The sequence below is a fragment of the Pelodiscus sinensis genome, chromosome 13 (assembly GCF_052426305.1).
Source record: "Pelodiscus sinensis isolate ZL-2025 chromosome 13, ASM5242630v1, whole genome shotgun sequence".
Classification (NCBI taxonomy): domain Eukaryota; kingdom Metazoa; phylum Chordata; order Testudines; family Trionychidae; genus Pelodiscus; species Pelodiscus sinensis.
In genome coordinates this window covers 9,588,084-9,614,578 of record NC_143064.1, presented here as the reverse complement: position 1 = coordinate 9,614,578, position 26,495 = coordinate 9,588,084, and the positions used below count along the sequence as shown (strand labels likewise).

The 26,495-nt window shown below is 47.7% G+C and overlaps 1 protein-coding gene across 1 annotated transcript; it reads left to right on the top strand.

Annotated features, from left to right (window-relative positions):
• Positions 1 to 278: 278 nt before the first annotated feature.
• On the top strand, positions 279 to 1,958 carry LOC149523635 (uncharacterized). Its single transcript, XM_089781816.1, has 2 exons — positions 279 to 1,154; positions 1,350 to 1,958. The coding sequence occupies exons 1-2, from the start codon at positions 605 to 607 to the stop codon at positions 1,838 to 1,840; spliced, it is 1,041 nt and encodes a 346-aa protein (XP_089637942.1). The 5' UTR covers positions 279 to 604; the 3' UTR covers positions 1,841 to 1,958.
• Positions 1,959 to 26,495: the final 24,537 nt, after the last annotated feature.

Genomic DNA, 26,495 nt, shown 5'->3' with positions numbered 1-26,495 from the left:
ACAAGGAAGACACTCCTGCCATCTTTCTTTCTGTGAATGAACAGAACAGGAACTTCCTGGGGTAGCTCAGAGCTTAAGTTGTGCTGCGCTTGTCTGGTGCTCAGTGTGACTTTGCATGCACCACCTCTTTGTTTTCAAATTATATACCTTCCTTCCTAGCAACTGGAGAACTAGCCTCTCTATGGTTCTACCTGCCACACATACAAATTTCTCAGGGTATGTCTACACTAGAAAGTTAGTTCGAACTAACGGACGTTAGTTCGAACTAACTTTCCTATGCGCTACACTAGCGCTCCGTTAGTTCGAACTTAATTCGAACTAACGGAGCGCTTAGTTCGAACTAGGTAAACCTCATTTTACGAGGACTAACGCCTAGTTCGAACTAGCTAGTTCGAACTAAGGGCTGTGTAGCCCTTTAGTTCGAACTAGTGGGAGGCTAAGGCTTCCCAGGTTTCCCTGGTGGCCACTCTGGCCAACACCAGGGAAACTCTATTGCCCCCCTCCCGGCCCCGGAGCCCTTAAAGGGCCACGGGCTGGCTACTCACTTTGTGCCAGTTGCAAGGCTGCAAGCACCCGTGCCTGCACAGCCTGCACCTGCCACACAATGAGCCAGCCATCCGAGGGCTCCCAGCCCTCCACTGCTCCCCACGACCAGCCTGGCGGCTCCCAGGAGCCTGCCCGGGGGCGCAAAAGGCGGGCGCCCGCCTGGTCAAGTGCGGAGATCGTGGACCTCATCGAGGTTTGGGGGGAAGCCTCCAATGTCCACGATCTCCGCACTAGCCACCGGAATGCGGCCGTCTATGGACGCATGGCTGCCAGCCTGGCCGCCAGGGGCCACCAGCGCAGCCGGGAGCAGGTGCGCTGCAAGATTAAAGACTTGCGGCAGTCCTACTCCCGGGCCTGCCTGCCAGGGGCTGACCCGGAGGCCTGCCCCCACTTCCATGCCCTGGACCGCCTCCTGGGGGCTCATGCCGTCCCTGCCCCCCGGGACGTGATTGACCCCGGGGCAGAGGGACCGCTCCTGGACACCGAGGAGGAGCAAGAGGGCTCTGAGAGCCAGGAGCCTGCTGCCAGCCTTCCCAGGACCCGGGACCCCCGAGGCACCCCACAGAGCCGCTCGCCTGCATCATCAGAGGCCGGGGAGGCGTCCACCTGTGAGTACCCTCGTGTTCCCCTTATGTGTACGGGGGGCTGGGGCGAGAGGGAGCCCCGGGACCGTGCGCCTGGGCCTTGCCCACCACGGAGCAGCAGCTGGGGATCCTGCAGGGGCCCTGGCCTTGCAGAGGGGAGCTGGGTTTCACACACCTGGGCCCCTGGGGTAATTGACCGCTGGTCTTCTTGCACCACAGCTGCAGCACCGGGGACTGCAGGGCGCACCACACCGCCTGCAGCAGCCGCCCGCGCCCGGGCAAGCAGGACAGCCAGGAACCAGGAGGACTACCAGAGGCGGCATCTCCGGTTCCTGGACCGACAGCTCCGTCTCCAGGACCACTGGGTCCAGGAGGACCTCAGGCTGCGCCAGAGGAGTCTGGAGGCCCTGGAGGAGCAGGGCCGTGCCCTGCGAGGCCACCTCCAGAGCCTGCTAGACCGCTTTCCATTTCCTCCTCCCCCTGCTCCCCCTCTTGCTCCTCCTGCTCCCCCTCTTGCTCCCCCTGCTCCCCCTCTTGCTCCTCCTGCTCCCCCTCTTGCTCCTCCTGCTCCTCCTGCTCCTCCTGCTTCCGCTCCTGCTTCCTCCACACCCCCTGTCCTCTCTGCCCCCCCCTCCACAACCATTCCCCACCGACGCCCCCGGACCCGCAGTGTGGCGAGACGGGAGAGGCACCCGGACTCCCACCCCTGAGCTTTCCTTTCCCTTCCTCCCTTCCCTCCCCTCCCCTTCCAGCTCCCTCGTCCCAGGTTTCCCCCTCCCTTCTCCCACCTTCATTCCTCCCTCCCCCACCCCAGTTCTGTGAAATAAACAGACGTTTTTGTTGGAAAAACAGGTGTCTTTATTTGACAGTAGGTAGGGAGGGGAAAGGGGAAGGGGGGGGTAGGGTGGAAGAAGGCCCCGGTGGGGCATGCAGGGAGAGGTCAGTCCTCCTCCTCCTCCACCTGGAAGCTCTCCCGCAGGGCTTCCCGGATCCGGATGGCCCCCCGCTGGGCTTCCCGGACGGCGGCGGTGCGGGGCTGACCGTAGTGTCCAGCCATGCGGTCAGCCTCAGCCATCCAGGCTGGCAAGAAAGCCTCCCCCTTCCGCTCACACAAATTGTGGAGCACACAACATGCCGCCACCACGGGAGGGATGTTGTGCTCGGCCAGGTCCAGACGGGTGAGGAGGCATCGAAAGCGGGCTTTCAGTCGCCCGAAGGCCCCCTCCACCACGATGCGGGCCCTGCTCAGCCTGTTATTGAAGGCCTGGCGGGAGGGATTGAGGTGTCCCGTGTAGGGCTTCATGAGCCAGGGCTGCAGTGGGTAGGCGGCATCCCCCACCAGGCAGACGGGCATGTCCACGTCCCCGACCCTGATGTGGCGGTCGGGGAAGAAGGTCCCGTCCTGCAGCCGCTGGCACACGGAGGAGTTCCGGTACACCCGGGCGTCGTGTGCTTTGCCGGACCAGCCCACATTTATGTCCGTCAACTGTCCCCGGTGGTCACATACGGCCTGCAGGATGACGGAGAAGTACCCCTTGCGGTTCACGTACCGGGACGCCTGGTGTTCCGGGGCACGGATGGGGATGTGCGTCCCGTCGATGGCCCCCCCGCAGTTGGGGAAGCCGAGGGCGCCGAATCCCCGGATGACGGCATCCGGGTTGGCGAGGCGGACCACCCTGCGGAGCAGCACCCGGTTGATGGCCTTGACCACCTGCGGAGAGAGACACAGCAAAGCGTCAATCAGTGGGGCGCCCGGGTGGCTGGGAGCGTGCGTGCCCTGGCAGTGCCCCGCGCCCCACTCCCGGAAGCAACCCCCCTGGCGGCGTGTAGTACGGCCGGGACAGCCCGACCCCTCCGGTGCGGGGCGCTTTCGCCTCCTCCCGCCCCCCCCTTTGTCCCTGGGGCGGCCCATCCCCTCCTCGCAGCCCCCCTCCCCCCCGGCTCGGTGGCCGACGAGCGCCGTACCTGCATGAGCACCGCTCCGACAGTGGATCTCCCCACGCCGAACTGGTTCCCGACGGATCGGTAGCTGTCCGGCGTGGAGAGCTTCCAGAGGGCGATGGCCACCCGCTTCTGGAGGGGGATGGCGGGTCTCATGCGAGTGTCCCTTCTTTGCAGGGCAGGGGCGAGCCACTCGCAGAGCTCCAGGAAGGTGTCCCTCCTCATCCTAAAGTTCTGGGTCCACTGTCGGTCGTCCCAGCGCTCCAGGACGATGCGGTCCCACCAGTCGCTGCTGGTGTCCAGACGCCAGATGCGGCGGGGCACGCCGGTGCCGGGGCGCCGCCGCGGCTCCTCCACGGCCCCCAGGGCGGCCAGGCGGAGAGGCAGGGGGCTGACGTTCCCCAGGTGGTGCCAGGCAGCCTCGAGCCATTGCTGGCAGGCTTGCAGCAGCAAGTCCAGAACGTGCACCAGAAGGTGCAGGGCGAGCCGTGGCTCCATGTTGCCACCTGCGGCGGTCCCCCCCGAAGGGAAGCACCGACACAGACGGGCACAGAGACCGACGCTTTGCTGTCCCTCGGCGAGGTTGGCAAGCAAGCAGGAAAAGCTGAGAACCGGCTGTCCAGGGGGGGTCCCTTTAAGCACGAGCCTCAGATAGCCTCAGACAGCAGCCACACAAAGCAACTGCTGACCTGATGCCCTGCCAGAACCGGTTTCAGCTGCCCTTAAATGCCCCCCTGCGTCCAATCAGTGTGGACGCGCTAGTTCGAACTAGCAAAACGCTAGTTCGAACTAGTTTTTAGTTCTAGATGCGCTAGTTCGAACTAGCTTAGTTCGAATTAACTAATTCGAACTAAGTTAGTTCGAACTAGCGCTGTAGTGTAGACGTACCCTCAGATAGTGAACGTGAGGGTGAGGGTTGAATTGAAGCATGAACACCAAGAAGCACTGAGCTGTTGAGGATTCACAGGGAATTCACATCTAGAGCCTCCAGATTTATTTATTTATTTATGTTTTGGTTTGGCGGCCAAACCAAAAAACAAAATCTACTATATACTTCAGAGAGTTTGTGTGTCTTTCAATCTGTGGCTGTGTCTAGACTGGCCAGTTTTTCCAGAAAATCAGCCACTTTTCCAGAAAAACTTGCCAGCTGTCTACACTGGCCGCTTGAATTTCCGCAAAAGCACTGACTTCCTACTGTAAGAAGTCAGTGCTTTTTGTGGAAATACTATGCCGCTCCTGGTCGGGCAAAAGTCCCTTTTGCGCAAAACTTTTGTGCAAAAGGGCCAGTGTAGACAGCTCAGATTTGTTTTGAGCAAAAAAGCCCCAATCGCGAAAATGGTGAGTGGGGCTTTTTTGCGCAAAAGCGCTCCTAGATTGGCCACGGACGCTTATCTGCAAAAAGTGCTTTTGCGGAAAAGCATCCGTGCCAATCTAGATGCTCTTTTCCGAAAGTTTTCCATTAAAAGCATTTCCAGAAAATCATGCCAGTATAGATGTAGCCTGTATGTTTAAGAACTCCTCCTAAATGGTAAGTGCTAGAACCACCAAATTTGATATAGAGCTTCTTCGTATCATCACAAAGTAAGGTAAGGGTTTGGTTGTACCCGGACTGTAGCATGTACCTGGAATGTGATTGTTTCTCATAAAACAGAAGGGAGAGCTCCGCTAGCAAGGACAATTATACTGTCTCAAGACCACAGGGGACAGCAAGGAGTCACAGAAGGGGACCAGGACAGCTATCACCCCACTGGGGCAGCAGGGGGCAGAGGTCGAGAAAGACACAGTGATCTAATTTCAGAGAGCTTGTTTGTGTCTCTCTCTCTCCCCTAGATGGGGGACATGCACCCCTCCTCTAGCTGTGCCTGCTGCAGCTGCAGCGGTCATGGACAGGTGCTTTTCACTTGCCCCAAGCTGCTGAGGTGAGAGAGGTCTTGGGGCAGCCAAGGGGCAGGTGCATACTGAAGCCCTCATCCTCAGCTCCACCCAATGATGTAAATGAAGAAAAACAAAAAACGGAAATGAAGAAAAACAGCCAGTAAATTCTCCAGTAAAACATGAAATATAAAATGGGGGTAGGGTGGGGGTGGGTAGAGAAACTTCTTTTGTTGTTTGATTGTTTTCTTCTTGCCATAAAATGATGACAACAAAAATTAGTTCAGATCAAAGAAAATACATTTTCTTAGAGCCAAATAAAGTCAGGGGCGGTATTTCACTTTTAATTTCTGGGTATATTGTAATAAATTAAAAAAAAATCAGTTAAATTTTGAAATAATTTTGAAACATTTCACTTAAAGAGTGAAAAATCGTGTCAACTATTTTATGCATTTTTCAGCCAACTAACTGAATCTGACCCAACATTCACAAATCATGTTGGTTGCCTTAAAACTGCATTTTTTCAGCAAATATACTATTGAGCAAAACATATTGTCCAACTTCATGGGCAACTCACAGTCTACTTCTTGTACCGGGCGCTCACTTGTGGTGAAGTGCTCCCTCCTGCTTCATGAGCATGAAGAGGTCCATTTCTTACAGTGAACTATGGGAAGGCTGTTCTCCATGTTTGCCCACTGACTTTAAATCCAATCCCATCCTGGTCCCAGTGGTGACAAATGACAGAATGAGAAGCAATGGTCTCAAGTTGCAGTGTGTGGGGGGGAAGGGTTGCTAAATTGGATATTAGGAAACACTTTTTTACTAGGAGGGTGGTGAAGCACTGGAAGGGGTTACCTAGGGAGGTGGTGGACTCTCCAACCCTACAGTTTTTTTAAGTTCTGGCTTGATAAAGCCCTAGCTGGGATGATTTAGATGGGATTGGTCCTACTTTTAACAGGGGTTTGGACTCAAGGACCTCCTGAGGTCTCTTCCAACCCTATGATTCTATGAAATTGTCCATTTGGGGTTTCCTTCAGTATGTGTTGAAAAATCCTATTCTTTTGTCCCAGGCATTCGGAATGAGATGAGGAAGGGATCTTGGGGGAATCTTATCCCTTCCTGCTGCTGGTCTGGATTTTTGGGATCTGCTACTGTTTTTTCTGTGGTTATATTATATTTTGTTGTCATGAGCTGCATTTTTAACATTTTGTCAGAAAGGCTGGAGCCAGAACTCCCGATAAAAAACTTTTTATGTATTCTAAATTGAACTAAAATGGCTCAGAACAGGCAGAAAGGAAAACATGTTAGTGTTTTAAATGCATTTTTCCCTCTGAAGAATATCAGCAACAAATACAATGTTATGGCCACCTTCCCCCCTTTGGCAATGTATAATTTTGTGATCTAATTCAGGCTAATCTGAAAGACAACAGAACAGAAATATTGTTGATACTTAACCCATTGTGAAATTCAGAGAGAAATGAAAGAAGTGTAAGTCATGAGAGAAAGTTGTATCCAACCCTTAGCTACTTCAGCTTCTTTTACTCTAGTCTTTGCAATACTAAGGAAATACAAGTTGGAATGACAATTCATGCAATTTCCTGCAAGTGGCTCAAGTTTTTTGGGGGGGGATAATTTCCCTTACTGTCTAACCTCCCCCCCTTACCCCGCCTCTGTTCTAAAATCTGATTTGTCAATTTTATATGTGTTCACTTTTTTTTTTTATCGTATCCCTTTGGTATATATGCTCGTGCCGATTTTCTTCCACAATTTGATCTGAGGAAGTGAGTCTGGCCCACGAACGCTCATCACCTAACAAACCACCTTGTTAGTCTTTAAAGCGCTGCCTAGTCCTGTTTTTTGTCTCTTCCTTCTCATTCACCATTGAAAGAAAGCCCCAGGTGTTTCCAGAGTTATGAGAACACTTCTGAGGAAAAAAAGGAACGCTACAGCTCCTGGAGTTTAAGAATTTTGGTGAAAAACATGAATATCTCTCATGCAAAGCTGGGGGAAATGATAACAAATGTGGTGTCTTGGACAGAAAGATAACAAGATATGGGACTGAATCTCTTGAACATTTCATCTTCTTGATACTACTCTGGCAACATAATGGGCCTTAAAATGTGCATTCACTGTCGGTGTCTAGGGGGCTTAATAAAAATGAGAACCAAGCTCCACACAATGCACACATAAAAGCTGGATCATAGTGACTATATCTAGATGACACTGAAAGTTAGTGATATCTCTGCAGCTCTGGGCTCAAATCCTGGCATAAGCGACAATGAGTTTGACTATTCCAGCCCTATTCCACAAAACCGTCATGCAGTTCCACATTAATGGTAATGTTTGATCATTAGTCTCAGGACTGGAATAACAGCGGATTCAAAGTACATTAATAAAACTGTGTAGGAAAATCTGCAAAACTGCCTACTGTACATATGGTTCCAATAAGTGCTATGAAGCTTTTCATAATCATGAGCACCAAATACTGTACATTTTTTACTGAGTAGCATATTTGTATTTAAAAAGTATCATAGCAATTCCCTAACAGTGCGTATAATGCTCCCTTATAGGAGCATAGCAACATTATAAGAAAACACACACAGAGACGGGTTTCATCAGACGACTCAATATCTTGGGAACTGTCAAAATTAAGGACGATGAAAAGGAACAACAAGAGGAAGTAGAATGATAAACAAAAAAAAGGACAATAAACAAACTACAGGAAGAACCCAGAAGAAGCAATGGTCCTATATCGCAAGTTTGCATGAGCAAGCAGCTCAGTATGAAGAAATGTTCTGGTGCTAAGGGAAGAGTAGAAATCATTCTATAAGTATTCTGTGTGAAGAACACCTTGGCATGCATTATGTAAAAGAAACACTCAAACAATCTTTATGCCTGGCACAGTTCTGAGGATCAAATATTTGAATAAAATTATGTACCAAGGGACTGATCAAGGGTATGGTTTCCAAGATCAGAACTGAATATTTAGAAGACTAATTATGGTATGTTACAAAAAGGGTCAGGTATTTTGGCTGTTGGCAAATGAAAGAGCTAAAGATTTATCAGCTTACAAAAGGGACAGCACGATCTTCCCTTTCGGAACATTAATTTAGGAGAAAGGTTATTGTATACCTGCAAGGAAATAGAATTAAAGCTCCAAATGTGATCTGTACAATAATACCAGCATCTGACAAATGTGACAAGCCACCTCTAAGAAAAATGACACAAGGAAAGGAACAGGGTTCTATTCTCATATTTGAGCTTGGTATACAGGCTACTAATCTCATAGTTGATATTATTGTAAATGAAAGCACAGATCTGCCTTTATTTTCCATCATATGCAAACACTGCATCAAGATTTTTTTTAACATCAAGAATCTTCAGAAAGTCAGCTAATCACTATGGTTGTGTCTAGACTGCATCCCTTTTCCGTAAAAGGGATGCAGATTAGACACATCGCAATTGCAAATGAAGCGGGGATTTAAATCCCCCCGCTTCATTTGCATAAACATGGCTACCACTTTTTTCCGGCTCGGGGCTTTGCCGGAAAAAAGCGCCAGTCTAGACGGGGATCTTTCGGAAAATAAAGCCTTTTCCGAAAGATCCCTTATTCCTCTTAAAAAAGGAATAAGGGATCTTTCGGAAAAGGCTTTATTTTCCAAAAGATCCCCGTCTAGACTGGTGCTTTTTTCCAGCAAAGCTCCGAGCCGGAAAAAAGCAGCAGCCATGTTTATGCAAATCCTCTTAAAAAAGGAATAAGGGATCTTTCAGAAAAGGCTTTATTTTCCAAAAGATCCCCGTCTAGACTGGTGCTTTTTTCCGGCAAAGCTCCGAGCCGGAAAAAAGCAGCAGCCATGTTTATGCAAATGAAGTGGGGAGGATTTAAATCCCCGCTTCATTTGCAATTGCGATGTGTCTAATCTGCATCCCTTTTACGGAAAAGGGATGCAGTCTAGACACAGCCCCCTGAAAAGGGAGACGTGAAAGAAGGTAGTCATAAGGAGTTTGGCCATTGGTGTCATTTTGGCATCTGAAATACATGATTTTCATCTTGTTTTATCTTAAATCAAATTGGATGAGTATTCGGATCACTAGATTTACATTCTACTGAAAGTGATTTTGTTCAAATGGTTACTTTTTGTGCTGTAGTGTTTCCCAGTGTACAAGTTCTTTAGGGCCAGGTCTACAGTAGGAAACGATTTCAAAATGACTAAATTTGACTTAACTTCTAATTTTACAGATTCAAAATAGTATGTTCCACCCCCCCCCCATGAAGAAGCACTGAAATTAGTTTGATTTAGTCCGAAATAGCATGTCCACATTGGATAGGACCTGCCATGGACTTAGCGCCCCCGGAAGCACTCTGGGGAGGGCATCAGGAGGGTGAATGCTTCCTATGGCTGCTTGGTCAGGCAAGCTGTGACATGCACTATCAGGGCTGCTCTCTATGGCCACGTTTCACACAACACTCCTCCACTGCCTCCCCCCTTGCGGGACACAAAAGAGATGCAATGGGCACAGGCCTTCTTGTGCTCTGGTTGCGGATGCCACAGCACTCACAGCCTGGAGCCAGAGCTGTTGCAAAACAGGGCCAGGCACCTGGGGCTCATGGCGCAGCACGTCCAGACTGCCCACATGTTCCTTCAGCACAATGAGGACAAGGACCAGCAGGAGGAACCCCAGCCCAGACCGCAGGCCCTGCTCACCCAAGTCCTGGCACTCCTGCTGCTGTGCATGACTCTCAGTACTCTGGACACCGTGGAACGCTGCTTCTGGGGGTGGGAGATGAGCTCGGACGGGGGGGGACCGCATCATCCTGCAGGGGTGGGACGATCAGCAGTGGCTGCAGAACTTCTGTATGTGTAAGACCACCTTCCTGGAGCTCTGTGAGTGGCTCGCCTCTGCCCTCAGGCAACAGGACACCCACATGAGAGCACCATACACAGGCAGCAGCACATTGCCATCATCCTGTGGAAGCTCGCCACGCTGGACAGCTACTATTCAGTAAGGGAACCAGTTTGGTTAGGGGAAAACCACAGTTGGGGCAATGCTCATGTAGGTAGCCAAAGTCATCACTCTGGGAAACGTGGACACCACCATGGCTTCCCCAACTGCGGGGGGAGGGGGAAAATAGATGGCACACACCTCCCTACCCTGGCCCCCCGACCACCGTGCCTTTATCAGCAGGAAGGGGTAGATCTTCATTGCGCTGCAGGCCCTCCTGGATCACAAGGAACGTTTCACCGACAACAACGTTGGATAGTCAGGAAAGGCGCACAATGCCGCATCTTTCAGAACTCCCACCTCTTCCTAAAGATACCCACCAGCACTTTTTCCCCCAACTGTACCAATTTATTTTGTATTGAAATTCATATTTTGAAATTTTTCAAGTAGCTGTTTATATGAATAGTCATAATTGGAATAATAATATGCTTAGGAACATGGGGCACGGGTCACTAGTGGGAGGATTCTCTGCATCTTGGGGTCTTTGAACCATCGTTTCAAGGACTTCAATATCTGAGATATAGGAGAGAGGATTATTCTAGCAGTGGGTGGGTGAGATTCTGTGGCCTGCATTGTGCAGGGGGTCAGACTAGATGATCAAAATGGTCCCTTCTGACCTTAAAGTCTATGAGTCTATGAGAGTCGGGGAGGTGGACATGCCCATCGTAATTCTGGGTGACACAGCCTACTCCTCCTCTTGCTCATGAAGCCCTACACTGGACCCCAGCAAGGAGAAGTTCAACACCAGGCTGAGCAGGTGTTGCATGGCGGTGGAAGGTGCATTTGGTTGGTGGAAGGTGCATTAAAGGGGAGGTTCAGGAGTCTCCTTACCCACTGGGACCTCAGTGAGCACAACATCCCCTTCGTGGTGGCGGCCTGTTGTGTGCTCCACAATGCCCCCTGCCTCTTCGCTCCCTTCCCACCTTCCCCTTTCCCACCCCCCTCAGAGAAAACAATAAAGACCTCTTTTGTGAAAAAAACAGGACTCTTTATTGGGGGTATATACAACATGGGAGGGAACAGGTAAATGACCTGGAATGTGGGAGGAGAGCCAGGGGCTCAGAGATGGGGCTGGGAGTGGCACCTGCCTCCAGGTGGTCTGCAGGCTTTGGCTGTCAGAATGTTTCTGAGACTCTGGGGTAACAGATTTGGAGCGTCTCAGTAACAAGAGGTCCCACTGCCCCATGTTCTGGGGTCTCAGAAGCTCCTGGAGAGTCTAGGAGGAGAACCTCTGGGGGGGGCAGGAAAGTGTCTGGTGGCCCACTCTATGCACAATGCTATGAGCGCCATCACCAAGATGAGGCTGTAGAACAGGGCATCATACTGGTTCACCAGCTGGTCCCAGGTAGCTTTCCTCTGCTCCTGGTTAGCAGCCCGCTCCTGGTGCTTGTCTTTGAGTCCCTGGACAAGGGACTGCAGACAGGCCATCTGCTCTCACATGAGCTCTTTCCAGGTGAGTTTCCACCTGTGGCTCCTGCTCAGTCCGGTACATGGCATGAGAGTTGGAGGATTCACCACACTCACAGCTGGCCCAGCCGTGAAGAAAAGTTACAAGGGCAGTCATCACAGGAGACACCGTGTATGAAGCTGAGCCCTAATCTCTGAGCTGACACCAAAGGTCTCGGTTCAGACAATGACAATGTGCTTTGAGCAAAGCCATATGTTGCCTAGTCAGTGGGCACTTTCCTTCAGGGGCACAGACATCTCAGGGGAGCATCGCAACACCCATGGCCAGGGACGAGCAGGCATGGGAAGGTGCCAGCCGGGCCAGGAGCCTGCAGGAGGGAGGTGGGGACATAGTAGCTCAGCTTCCTTCTGTGTCCCACACATGCCAAGTCCAGTACTAGTGGCATCCTGCAGAGAGAAAACTTCTATCCCTGCCCACTGAAGGGGGCGAGGAGTTGGGAGAGGTGTGTCTGTTCCCAGGTGGCCTTCCTCTGCTTCTGGTCAGCCTGGTGCTCCTCCTGGTCAGCGATCCACTCCTGGCACTTGTCCTGGAGTCCTTAGATGAGGGATTGCAAGCAGGCCATATGCTCCTGAGGGCAGTGCATGTGAGTGGCAGGTACCACTCGTCAGAGAGAGCAAGCTACTGGGTCCCCCTCCACTTCCTCATAAGAACGACCATACTGAGTCTGCTAGCACTGACCAATACCAGATGCTCCAGATGGAGGGAATCCTCACATGATCCCTCTCTTGTCATCCACCTCCAGACAAACAGAGGCTAGGGACACCATTCGTGCCCATCCTGGCTAATAGCCATTTTAGGACCTATCCTCCATGAATCTACCTAGCTCTTTTTTGAACCATGTTAAAGTCCTAGTCTTCACCACATCCTCTTGCAAGGAGTTCCACTGGTTGACTGTGCGCTGAGTGAAGTAAGTTCCTATACATGAGATCAGTCTCCTCCACATCACCACGCTTGATTGGGAGCAGATGCTGACTGAGTGCGGGCATGACCCTGGGCTGTATGTGACAGTGCTATGTGGTCCTATGATCCCAGACTCCTTAGTGGTGGCTTGTCATGGGGAGATGTCCCACCATGGAGGCCAGAGTAAGGCAGGCCTCTCCAGGACAGGAGCCTTGTGGGAAGAACTGAAGGTTTCCTGTATGAAAGCGTCATGGAGCTGAGTCCTCCAGACTGGTGCTTCATGTGCACACATGTGAACAGGCTGTTGTGTGACTCCCAGGCTGAGTAGGCCAAGAGAGGATCGTGCAGCCCCTCGCAGCCCATCACCTGACCCCGCTTGTAGATAGGGAAAAGTAGAGAACTCACCATGCCTTCCTTGGGGTTTCTTGGAAGCCTGGGAGATGTCCTGGGAGGGGAGGCACCAGCTCCAGAGAGAGGAGCAGCTTCTGGCCGGCAGGCCTGGTCGCCTGGCTGGCCTCCTCTCTCCTCCTCCTCTGCAACCCTGACCTACAGGCTGACACAAACGTGTCCTGGCTGGACTCGATGACGGTGTGGGAGGTGACCAGCCCCTCTCCCAGGATGGCGTCAAGCTGCTCGCAGTAGCGGCAGGTCTGAGGTGCTACACCAGGGTGTCTGCTCTGCTTCCTGGCCTTGCAGTAGGCTTCCTGCAGATCTTTAATCTTCAGCTGGCACTGGCTGAGGGTCCTCCTGTGCCCTCTCTCAGCCAGCCTGGCAGCGATCTGGTCTTAGGTGTTCACATTCCTTTTCCTGGTGCAGAGATCCTGGAGGTTGGTCTCCTCTCCCCACACCTCAATGAGGTCAAACTCTGCTCCAGTCCAGGCTGGCGCTCTTCTGCATCCCTGGGCAGTGGCTGCCATAGGAGAAGACAAAGTGGTGGCAGGCATGGGAGGGTCTGAGCGAGCTTTGGGGTCACTCATGTCAGCCTCATGTCCTGCTCTGTCGCACAGGACTTGCAAAGCTGGCCACATGCAAGAAGCCCTTCTCTTGCCAGGATTTTTGGAGCTCTTCAGGAGGAGGGTGAGCGGTGGAGATGCCATGTGTGGCCAGAGAGGTCAGAGCTGCAGTTGTGAGAGACCTCTAGAGGCCAATTATTTCAATTATTGCCGTTAATTATTCCCGTTAATTACAGCACCAGAGCATTTACACTACCGCTATTTCAAAATAACTATTTCATAATTCGTGTTATTCCTGATGAAAAGTTGGAGTACAGATTTTGAATTAAGTGGAACATTATTTAGAAATAACGGGCTTGGTAGCATAGACACTCTGCTTATAAATTTGACCTTAGGGGGGTTATTTCAAAATAAAGTTCTAGTGTAGACCAGGGCTAAGTTACTCACCATTATGTTTAAAACAAGGAATCAATGAACTATTTAATATAAATATCTCCTCTGAACTTTGGGTTCATTTCTAGAACTGAAGTTAAGCCAAAAGATTTTAAGATCTGCTCTCTTCAGAAAACAGTGAGAGAGAAAGAGAAGAATGTTTTTTATGCTTGTTATGACTCGGAACAAACACAGAAATGTTAAATATCAAATGAGACTCTTATAGAAATGGAAATCTCCCAAGGAAATATGTTGTGATATTTCCATTCCCACCAGTTTGGAAGGCTCAAGATGTTCAAATAATTTGGAGAAGCATACAGGAAGTCCCCGGGTTACGTACAAGATAGGGACTGTAGGTTTGTTCTTAAGTTGAATTTGTATGTAAGTCGGAACTGGTACATATTGTAGGGGAAACTCTAGCCAAACATTTCTCCAGAGATCAGTTTTATTCTCCCACACCTCACTTCCTTCAGTCCTTTATTTTCAAGCTGAGGTGTCTGCTGAGAAAAGCCGCTCCGCGTCTCCCTGGTCTGCTGGGGGGGGAGAGGCGCTAGCTTCGCATCTCCCTGGTCTGCTGGGGGGAAAAAGCTAGTGCGGGGTTGCCTCACCCCGTTTATAAGTAGGGATCCGATGTAAATCGGATCCATGTAACCCGGGGACTGCCTGTATAATCTTTGATTATTTTTTTCTCACCACCACCTTCCCCTCTCCCCACATAATACTGAAGTAATTTTCATGCATGTCTAATGAAGTTATGCTTAATTTCATTTTGGTCTTATGATGATCAGTTTATTAGCCTCTAACTGATTGTATTTGGCGTGTCATCTTTGTTGGGGATTATTCTTTCAGAAGTCATCTGAAGCAAGACCACCGATATATTAAAATAATCTAATGCGAAGACAGGGTTTTTTTTTCTTTAAAAACAACAACAAAATACACACCTCAACCTGTTTTTCTGATATGCCTTAGAATTCTTGACCTGACAAAATATAACTCACAGGTATATGAAGGACTCTGGAGGAATCTGGCTTGTCACATTATATTTGTGACATAATGCTCTACAATACGGCACTTGTAATTAGATGTTTAGATAAATGAATATTCTGAACAGTTGATGGAGTGGAAAAATACATTATTTCACAGGCGGCCCAATGTGCTAATTATTAAAAATTTTAGAAGTCTGGCCACCTGGCCTAAAACTAACTTGTGAGCAGTAAGTCTCAGATGTAGAATCAAAATTTTGAAATGTTTGGTATCAAAGTATTATTGAAAAGTACTTAGGACTAATTTTATCACCCCTGGACTATTGCTTCAGTAGTGTTCAAATGTATACTCCTCTTACTTTGCCTGAAAATTGTACAAAAGAATATTATATGTTACAGCCAGTGTATAAATGGAATGCGTCAATCTTTCATAAGCAGACAACCTTGAAACTTGGCAAGGAAATTCCATTGATCTATAGTGTCATCTGCCAAAAATGAAAAATGCAAATAATATAGTTAGTACTCAGGATGCAGACCTAAGAATTTATCTTATTGTGTTCTGATATATTAGTATCACAAGAATCCAACTTAGTATCACAATAAGCTTCTTAACACAGTCTGAATGATCAGATTTTTCCATGTTCAATATGATGTAGAATAATTAATTTAAAATGTAAGAGACTAAAACAAGATTTCATTTATTAGCTTATACAGTTGTCTTTACTAGATACATTTTGGAATTTTGGGGGGTTATGGGTAGGTTTCTAGTTACTAGATCTATAAAATGAAGCATAAAGTATTATTCCACTTGTCTAGTAAATACATGGCTTTGTCATTTAGCTATATGTTATGCTCTTATCCCATTATTAGTTATTCAGCTCTGTAAATGTACTCAACACTTGGCAAATAAAGTGATAATGCTCACTCACCAAAGAGCTTAATAAAAATTCAAGTCCTAGTCCCGCAAATCCTTAATTGTAGGAACAATGTTTACTCATCCAAAGAGATCCACTGAAGCCAATCAGTTTATAGGATAATAAATGTCTAAACTCAGATATGATGAAACCAGTAACACTTTTTTGGGGAGGGAGAATGCTGGCTACAATAACACATGCCAATATAAGTGCTTCTCTCACAGAATGACTTTGTGCAGTGGTTCCAACCACTGGTCCGCAGACTGGTGGTGGGCCGCGAACACCTGCCTGCCGGACACCCAGCTGCTAATGAGCCTCACCTGCATGTGCCCTAAAAATTCTCCTCCCTGGGTGAGTGACGCTGTAACTGCCGCAGTGCTCTTCGGCTGCAGATGGGCCATAGTGAAGCTGTTCCTTATGGGGAAGAGCACTTTGCTGTGTCATGGGAAGGCTGAACAGAGCTCAGCACAGCAGCCTTAGAGCAGCTATAACCCGGGCAGCAGCACTCAGCAGGTGGCTGGGAGGCAGTGCAGGTCTAGGTGAGGGGGCGGGGCTCATGCTGGGTGCTGTGGAGGTGGGAAGCTGTATGAAGCGGGGGCAGGCACTGGGTGTCCTGGGAGCAGGGCTGACACTGGGGGGCTCTGGGGATGGGGTTAATGTTGGGGGAGGCTCTGGTGGAGTTGGATGCAGTGGGGCTCTGGAAACAGAAGGCTGGCACTGGGGAGGTCTGGTGGGGTGGGGGGCTGGCACTGAGGTCTCTGAAGGCAGGAGGCTGGCCCTGGGGGGATTGGTGCAGGGGACCCAGTGTCAGTGACTAGCATTGGGGCGGTAGTGGAGGGGTGGGGGGGCTCTAGGGATTAGGGCTGGCACTGGGGGACTCTGGAGGCCGGGGCTTTTGGTGGACCGGTAACATTTTATTGGAATATTTGCATATTCATTATGCAAATAACAAATAGGCAAAAAGGCAAATGTTACCGGTTGACCAAAAGCTGTGGCCTCCGGTCCGCCAAAAGTTTGTGAAGGGTTTTGCCGGTCCGTGGTATCAAAAAGTTTGGGAATCACTGACTTAGTGTACTAGGAAATTTCCAATAGAAGAATCACTCCAAAACAATGCAAAAGAAAAGCGTAAATAAACATGCAGCCAGAACTGATAATAAAGCTGGCTGACAGAATCACAAATAATAATGAGGCCTAAATATCACATAATTTCAACCAATATCCTTCAGCCAGTGGCCTGCAATCTATATGTGGTGCCAAATTCATCTGGTCCAGATGGGAAGATCATAGCAATCTACCATAGAGAATCAAAACATATGATGGCAGAATCCTAAATAGAGGTCCCTGAAACATTAAAAAGCTGCAAATTAAAAAACAAGCTTAAAGCACCAAAGCATCAAGGCAAATGGAATGTCATTTCCCACAGAGAATGCTGTGGGTTTTGGAGAGAATGCATGTTCTGACCTCTGGAGGTCATCAGGTCTAATCCTATGATTTTATGAAAAACGAAGAATTGTCCTGAAAAATAATTATCAAGACTTTTGGGTCAGCTCAAAGGTTTCATTTCCATAATGTCACAATGTTTCCTATTTTATTTTTACTTCAGTTTACACTCTAATTTATAAAGCAGAGGAAAAAAACTGTTTCAAAATCAATTGAAACATTTCAGTAACCACACATATTTGGAACAAAATTTCCAAGGCTGGAATGTTTCGATATCATCACTTCATTTTTTCCCCTCAAACAAAATGTGTTTGTGTAGATTTCAATCGGGCAGAAAGTTTCATTTTTAATGAAAAGGCATTTTCCAATGAAAAAACACATATAGTCAGAAATTGTTCAATAAACTCTGATGCTTACCTTACCTTAGGGTACGTCTACACTACAACGTTAATTCAAACTAACTTAGTTCGAATTAGTTAATTCGAACTAAGCTAATTCGAACTAACGGATCTAGACTAAAAAACTAGTTCGAATTAGCGTTTTGCTAATTCGAACTAGCATGTCCACACAGAGTGAACCCTTAACTGGGCTTAAGGATGGCCGGAAGCAGTGCCGGCAGGGCATCAGAGGAGGACTTAGACCGTGGAGCTGCTGCCTCAGGCTAGCCCAGGGCTGCGCTTAAAGGGACCCGACCCCCACCCCAGACAGACAGTTCTCAGGGGTGCCCTGCTTGCAAAGCAGTCCTGGCTTGGAGTGCCTGGACTACCTACACTGGGCACATAACACCACTCGGCCATCAGCCCAGCTGCACTTGCCGCAGGCTGCCATCTGGGGAGAGGGGGCAATTGGGGGGCTGCAGGAGAGCTTCCACCCCCAGAAGCCCACAGAGCCAGCCCAGTCCTCCCCATCGGGGGCTCGTGCCCCATTCCTCCCTCACCTCCTTCCACTTACCCTTCCCTAGCCCCTCTTCTTGATGTACAAAATAAAGATAACGTGTGGACAAAACTAGAAACTCTGTTTATTTAACAAAACTCGGGGAAACTGGAAAAAGGAGGTGGGAGAGGGGAAGAGAGAGGGTGGGAGAGGGGAGGGGGAAAACTGGGAGGAGGGAGCTGAAAGGGGGAAGCAAGGGAAAGAAGGGGGTGGGGAAACTGAAGGATCAGGGGTGGGGGTCTCGCCGGGCCAACCGCCTCCCAGCACGGCGAGGGAGGGGGCCTCGGCATCCCCGGGGGGATGGGGTGGAGGGTGCGGAGGTTGAGGTGGGGGGTGTGGACATTGAGGAAGAGGTTGTGGGGGTTGAGGAGGGAGAGGTGGGAGGGGGGGTAGGAGTGGGAGGAGGGACAGCAGTTGGGGGGGCAGCAGGTGCAGGACCAGCACGGGGCACCATGCTCTGCAGCAGGAGCTGCAGGTTGGTGCTCAGCCCTCGGAGCTCAGTCAGCAGCTCGTGGCGGACCTGCAGGTCTTCCCTCATGCAGGCCTGTAGTGTGCGGTGTACGGCTCGCAGGGCCCCCAGGTGCTGGTCCCGGTACTCCTGCTCCGTGGTGGTGATCCGGAGCAGGCCGCGGGTGCGGGAGCATGTCCCGGGCGGGGTGGTGCGCCCTGCACGAGCAGCTGGTGCAGCTGTAGAGAAAGAAGAGAAATGATCAGTTCTCCCTGGGGACGCAGAGGATGATGCCTAGCCTCCTCCCCAACTCCGCAACGTGAGGGTGACCATGTCCTGCACCGTCACAGCCGCTGTGCTTGTACAGAGGCCATGGTCAGGATGTCTGGCTCTCCCCGGGACTGGGAGCTGCCCCAAGACCGCACCCATGCCCCTGTGCCATGTATAGTGTGGCCGGGGCGGCGGGGGGGAGGGGAGATGTCCCCTGCCTCTGTGTAGAGGGGACATGTGAAGGGAAAGCATCCTGCTGGGTCCTGCCCCGGGGTCGGGAGCATGTCACGTCTCTTTGCACAAGCATGTGCCTATTGGGCAATGGCCCCTGGGTGTCACACAGCTGGAGCCACCTGCCCAAGGGTGGCATGGCACGTGCTCGCACGTGCACAGGTGTCTGCGTGATCCGTGGAAGGCATGGCCCACACACGCGGTCTCTGGTCTCCCTCCCACCTTCCCCCCCCCCCCCGAACTACTTAATTCAAACTACTTACCCGGTACGGTCTCCCTGGACGACCCTGCTGGAACAGCTGGCGGTGGCCCCTCTGGTGCGCCCAGGTCAGGGCCCTCTGGTCCCGGCTCGATGTCCCCTGGGCTGGCACGGACCGCCCTGCCCCCCAAGAGTTGGTGGAGGGCAGCGAAGTAGGGGCAGGTGGCAGCCCCTGCAGCGGCGCTGCCCCTTGTGGCCCTGGCGTACCCCTGCCGCAGCTGTTTCACCTTAATTCGCACCTGCTCCTGGGTGCACCTGTGTCCCCTGCTGGCCATGGTGGCTGCTATCTGGCCGTAGACGGTCGCATTCCTCCTCCTAGTGCAGAGATCATGGACATTGGGGGCCTGCCCCCAAACCTCAATGAGGTCCATGACCTCCGCACTAGACCAGGAGGCCGCGCGCCGTCTACGCCCCTGGCTGGCCCCTGGGTGCTTGGGGACTGGGCAGGGGACGGCTCACTGCCACTGGCTACCTGGCTCATTGTGGGGCCACTGGCTCAGGGGCAGAGATTGCTGGCAGGGCTGTCTGACTCCAGTGCCGTCGAGCCAGAGTCTACCCCTTTAACGGCCGGGGCTGGGGGAGAGGAGAAGAGTTTTCCTGGTTGTGCCCAGAGAGGCCACAAGGGGGAACCTGGGAAGGGCTAGCCTCCCACTAGTTCGAACTAAAGGGCTACACAGCCCTTAGTTCGAACTAGTAAGTTCGAACTAGGCTTAATCCTCGTAAAATGAGGTTTACCTAGTTCGAACTAAGCGCTCCGTTAGTTCGAATTAAGTTCGAACTAACGGAGCGCTAGTGTAGCGCCTATGAAAGTTAGTTCGAACTAACGTCCGTTAGTTCAAACTAACTTTGTAGTGTAGACATACCCTTAGAGAGGTATTCTTGCCTATTTGCAAGGTGGTTAGATAGTGTGGTGTTGAGTTGCATAGAAATAAATGCTAATCAAAGTCCATCCTCAATCACTCTTAGTAAGGTATCCATTTTAAACTCATGCCAGAAAAAACAAACACACACCTATTGATATCCCATGCATCTTATGTTCCCATTCATTGGTCCAAATTTTCCACTCAGCTACAATGAAATCATGGGAGGTACATGCACTTATCAGAGTTTACTGAACAATTTCCCCAAACCCCACGTTTCTCTTAGAATATGCAATAGAGGGGAAATATGTAGTAGAAGTGGACACGGGTAAAAATAGCTTGTTTAGGGGTCAGACGGGTTTAATAAATTTTTTTTAAGAAACAGTGGATGCTATCTGGACTTGGTAATAGGCAAATAGGGAATGGAGGCAGCTAATGAAAGCAATCAAACCTCTCTTAGTATTTGTCTAGCTCCAATGAACTTTAATAGTCACCTTCGTGAAAGGCAAAAAGGAAATCTGAGTGATACAGTCATTGATTTTATGATTAAAGCAGGACAAGAGAGCTTTCTGCAGTCAAAAAATATTCTAATTAAGTTATTACCCCCTATTTTCATTTTAAATCCATTTCCATGAAAGGTAATAAATGAGATCTCTGAATAATCAGACACTAGGATTTTTTTTTAAAACAATTAATGTATAAACGTAGGCATTTTTTCCAGGAAGGCTGAATGGATGTTCAAAGGTTCATAGTTGATGTCTGGCAGAGGAAACATTCTGCCAAGCGTAAAAACCAGTGTGCTCGTAGATGAAAGATAAACAATTACCCATGCTTAAACACTTGTACCATGGTTATACTTTATGTAGAAAGACAGTTACAATCTACTTTGTTATTGTGCTAAAAGGTTACTAAAACTATCGAAAGACATCCAGTGTCCCTAGAGAATGCCAAACAGGCAGATCCTGGAATACAGCAACATGCTCTAGAGCAGGCATGTCCAAAGTCCGGCCCGCGGGCCAATTGCGGCCCGTGTTCCGGTTTAATACGGCCCCACAGGTAATTTGGCAATATCTATCTTTTATGGCCCCCAACGAATCCATATGTATTGAGATGAATACATTGTAAAATCTCAGTTAATGTCAGTTGGTCTAAATCAGTTATAAATATATTTGGACACAACATGTATACTTGGTGTTATGTTCCTGTTCATATTTTTTGAACTTAAAAGTTGATAGATAACCTTTATTACCAATAATATGTAATGTACTTTACAATGTTCCTGACATATATTTCAGCTTCCTGGATTTTTTTCATCTGGCCTTCAGATATGAAAGGCAGCGTGATTTAACACCTGTTTAGATTTGTCATCCATGTGACGAAATGACAAGTATGCCGTTTGCAATAAACTTTGCATAAAATAGTTAATTTGCGTTTAATTTTAATGGTTCAAAGAATGTCAGGCAAAATGGTCGGCCCTCACGCATGTTCACTTCATAAAATCTGACCCTCTTTGAAAAAAGTTTGGACACCCCTGCTCTAGAGACATGACAAGTTAGAGTGGCAGGCAGACCGCCTAGTGCAGAAAAGTTTTTTCTTAGAGGTGAACTGGAACTATGTGTGGTTTTTATCACTTTAATATGCTAGTTATGATTCAATAATATGAATCCAATTTTAATCTCATTACAACTGAGCTCATAGGAATCATCTTGGATCAGAATCAACATCTGGCTCTGTGCAAGGTGACTTAAATATTTCAAATGCATTTTAAAGTAACATGGTTTACTAGCATATTCCCAACATTTTGTTCCAAATAGGTGTATTTACTTGTTTCAATTCATTTTGAAACAGTTTTTTTTCTCTATTTTATAAAGTATAGTGCAAACTGACATCAAAATAAAGTGGAATCAGGATTCTTTATGCTCCCTATGCAACCAGTAATGACATTTTGAAGACCTGTATGCAACACAGAGAATGTGAGGCCCCTTTTGCTATTTTACCTAATCTCATTGCCAGCCGTCATGCAAAACTCTCACTGACATCAACGGCACTTTAATCACTGTACTGTTCATATCCATAAGCTAGAAATACATGATCTGTGGTTGCCACAACAATATAGATCTCCGGTCAGCAAGCTAAGGAAAAGGCTTTTTTTGTACACCCATAAAACATATGCATCCACACACAGCTAAGGCAAGCAGGTTGCACAGGTGAAAAATCAGGGGTGGGAGGGGTATCGTTGCTTATCTAACAAAGTTCCCAATACTGGGATATTCCCAATAATATCAGGATGTCTGGCCACCTTAGCAAAGACACATCAATGCTCAGGGTTCTGCAAACTGGTGTTAGTTCTTCTAAGAAACTCTACAGAAAACATTTTTGCCAGTTTGTATTATCTCCACTTGACAGATGGGGAAATTGAGACCAGGAAGATGAGCAACATGATTGATGCCTCAGAGCAAATAAACCAGTTTGAGTAGAACACAGACTTCGCATCCACGTAAGCACAACCGTTTCTCAATATATTGGGCTCCGATTCAGCAGCACACTGCATGGAGGTGGGGTAAGGCTAAATGGAACTCAAAATATCTATGCCCATCACAAGGAATCATGAGATTAGGGCCTTAGAATGTGCCTTATTTCTCCCCCATTATTATTTCTAACAGCAACTTTCCCAGAAGTGCCATTTTGATCTCTTCTTTTAACTAGCACTGGTCCTTCCCTGCCTTTGTGGCTTGGATGCATTTATCTCCGTCATATGAATGTCACATTCAAAAAGGGACTTTTGGCTGAGCTGTGAAATCTGGCAGTTTATGCTCTGTTCAGCAGAGTCGACACATACAGGGCCCAGCAATACTTGGTCAAATTGCAAAGCTTTCGTAGGCACCTGGAAATTAGTGGAGCGAGGATAATCTGGAAATTTACAGATGCAAGGGAAATATTATTCGCTGTAAAAAATGAAGGAAAATCCCCGACAAAATAAATTACAACTCCTTCTTTAAATAATAATGATCCTTTTGAAGACGATGAAGAATATAAAAGGAAAATGCGAAGCAGAAAATGGGATTTCCCTTCTTCCTAACATGATACATAAAATAGGGGCAGTATAAATGTTCCCTAACTATGGGACTAACTCCCCCCCCTCCTTTTGATCTGAGGACGTGGGTCTGGCCCACGAAAGCTCATCATCTAATAAACCATCTTGTTAGTCTTTAAAGTGCTACATTGTCCTGCATTTTGCTTCAGCTACCCCAGACTAACACGGCTACATTTCTATCACTATTCCCCCCCTCTGTGTGTGAGATACAAAGTCCTACAAAATTTAATAGAGATAAAGCCAATTGTGTTCTCTAAAAAGTAGTCAGGGTTTAACAGAAATCATAGAATCATAGAATACTAGGACTGGAAGGGACCTCAAGAGGTTATCGAGTCCAGTCCTCTGCCCTCATGGCAGGACCAAATATTGTCTAAACCATCCCTAATAGACGTTTATCTAACCTACTCTTAAATATCTCCAGAGATGGGGATTCCGTAACCTCCCTGGGCAATTTATTTCAGTGTTTGACTACCCTGACAGTTAGGAACTTTTTCCTAATGTCCAACCTAAACCTCCCTTGCTGCAGTTTAAGCCCATTGTTTCTTGTTCTAGCCTCAGAGGCCAAGATGAACAAGTTTTCTCCTTCCTCCTTATGATACCCTTTTAGACACCTGAAAACGGCTATCATGTCCCCCCTCAGTCTTCTCTTTTCTAAACTAAACAAACCCAATTCTTTCAGTCTTCCTTCATAGGTCACGTTCTCTAGACCTTTAATCATTCTTGTTGCTCTTCTCTGGACCCTCTCCAATTTCTCCACATCTTTCTTGAAATGCGGTGCCCAGAACTGGACACAATACTCCAACTGAGGCCTAACCAGCGGAGAGTAGAGTGGAAGAATGACTTCTCGTGTCTTGCTCACAACACACCTGTTAATGCATCCCAGAATCATGTTTGCTTTTTTTGCAACAGCATCACACTGCTGACTCATATTCAGCTTGTGGTCTACTATAACCCCTAGATCCCTTTCTGCTGTACTCCTTCCTAGACAGTAGCTTCCCATTCTGTATGTGTGAATAACACTGAAAGCTGACAATTTTAGAGAGAATTAGTTCTGATCTATTCAAGTATGGAATAATGCAGCAGAACTTGGAGTAATATATCCCTACTATGAGACCATATACATTTATTTGTACAGAAATATACAAAGCATTTCACTTTCATGTTTTTTTCCGTAAGCAGTAAGCAACAAATTAAAAATAAATGATTCTAACCCACTTAGAACCATGTAGACCCTTGTCTTTATCTGAGGTCTTCTCATTAGCACAGCTCTGACTGCAGGCTAATTAAGTAAACAGAGATGTAAGCAAGATATAGCACTTGTTACTGTTCCCAGTCTCTTCTAGCCAATCAGATGCATATCATATGGAATATTATTAACCCACATTAATGAGATCTGGCAGGACAAATGTGATGTTTAGTGATGCCACTGACCTTGGTAAAACTTGCTTTATTTTTAAAAGCTACTAGTTAAGGCTGAGTAATTTGCTGAATATGAAGGGTTCCTAGATGCAGAAGCCGCTTAAGTGGAAATAGAAAGATACAGATAAGACAGAAAAGTTTGGTTTTGTGCAATGTTTCACTCACACTCCATGTATTGTAGAATGTGTGCTGCTCCCAGAATGCCTTTCTGAAACTGCCTCATCTAAACCATCAATTAGGTCCTTAGACTCTGACAATTAGGGTACATCTACACAGCACCGTTATTCTGAAATAATGTATTGTGCATATAGACAGCAAACCAGCTATTTCAAAATAAATTCAAAATAACGGGCTTCGTACTCCAACTCCTGTAAACCTCATTGTATAAGGAGTAAGGGAAGTTGGAGCACGAGTGCTCTATTTCGAAATAAGTGCTGTGTAGACATGCCCAAATTCGAAATAAGCTTCTTCAACTTAAGCTACACAATTAGCATAGTTCAAGTTGCTTAGCTTATTTTGAGGTTAGCCCTGATGTGTAGCTCTGCCCCTAGTGTGGTGGATGACTGTGCTCTCTGGGACATGCACAGAAGATTTAACATAGCTATAGCACCAGAGAGTCACCCAGACAGATTTCAAAATGGGCAGATATTTGGGGATATAAATTCTCACTTGCTAAAACAACAGGAATGCTCTTTACAAAAAAGACAGACTGGAGAAGAATAGAATTTATATCTCTATTCAGAGAAAATTCAGGTACCATAATATTTGGGATTTCCCTTAAAACCTAGCCCCTGGAATCAAGTAATATAAAAAAAAAATCACTATTTTCTTTTTTTTTAAGTACAAAAGAAAAAAAATGAATCCCCCTCCAATTCACAGTACAGTGATCACTGTACTCACATGATTTTGTGCTTTTCACATTCTAAGGTTTCAACAACTTGACTGTTAATTCAGAGAGGAACTGATGTGACCAACTCTACGTACGTTTAGGCAGAAACCGACCATCTTCAAATGTCAAGGAATTAATTGACTTCCTCAAACCTATGGGATTTGAGTTACAATAAATATCTCCCTCTTCGCATCCATAAACTAACTCTCAGCCAGGCAAGTGTGCCCAAATGTTACTGATTCATTTCAGTCTTTCAAATGTGTAAGTAACAGATGATGCCCATATATTGTATGACAGGCATTCCATTCCTAAATAACTGTGCCCACAAGTCCTGGAAAGCTAGGCCACAATATTTATGTTATATAAAAATACTTATTCATTGAAACTTTCAGTTGAAATGTCATACAGGAAACACCAGGTTCTCAGCTCTGCTGAGCAGCACAAAGTGAACTCAAAATGGCTACAGAAACTCCCTGAAGGATTTCCCCTATGTTGAAGGGCTTTTCTATACTTCATTTTGCAACAGCAGCAGTTAAAGTTGTCCCCCTGCAACTGTAGTTTGTACTAAGGCCAAACAGAATAGATACAGGTATGAACTGTGATAGGATCCTTGTTAGCATCTCCTCACCCCCATCCCAAAATCCACAGGGCCTGACTTAGGAATACTGCAGTGACAGTCAAAAAAAGCAAATAGAACGTTAGGAATCATTAAAAAAGAGATAGAGAATAAGACAGAAAATATCTTAATGCCGCTATATAAAACCATGGTATTCCCACGCCTTGTATATTGCATACAGATCTGATCACCTCATCTCAAAAAAGATATATTGGCATTGGAAAAGGTTCAGAAAAGGGCAACACAAATGATTAGAGGTTTGGAATGAGTCTCATATGAAGAGAAATTTAAAATACTTGGTGTTTTCATCGTAGAAAAGAAGAGACTAAGAGGGGATATGATAGAGGTCATGACTGGTGTGGAAAAAGGGAACAAGGAAAAGTTATTTACTTGTTCCCATAACATAAGAACTAGGGCTACGTCTAGACTGCAAGCCTCT

Bases quoted from the DNA above. Each gene is read 5' to 3' on its own strand.
- LOC149523635 (XM_089781816.1), top strand. From the start codon at position 605: ATGAGCCAGCCATCCGAGGGCTCCCAGCCCTCCACTGCTCCCCACGAC. The intron at 1,155-1,349 runs GTGAGTACCCTC...CTTGCACCACAG, and splicing joins GGCCGGGGAGGCGTCCACCT to CTGCAGCACCGGGGACTGCA.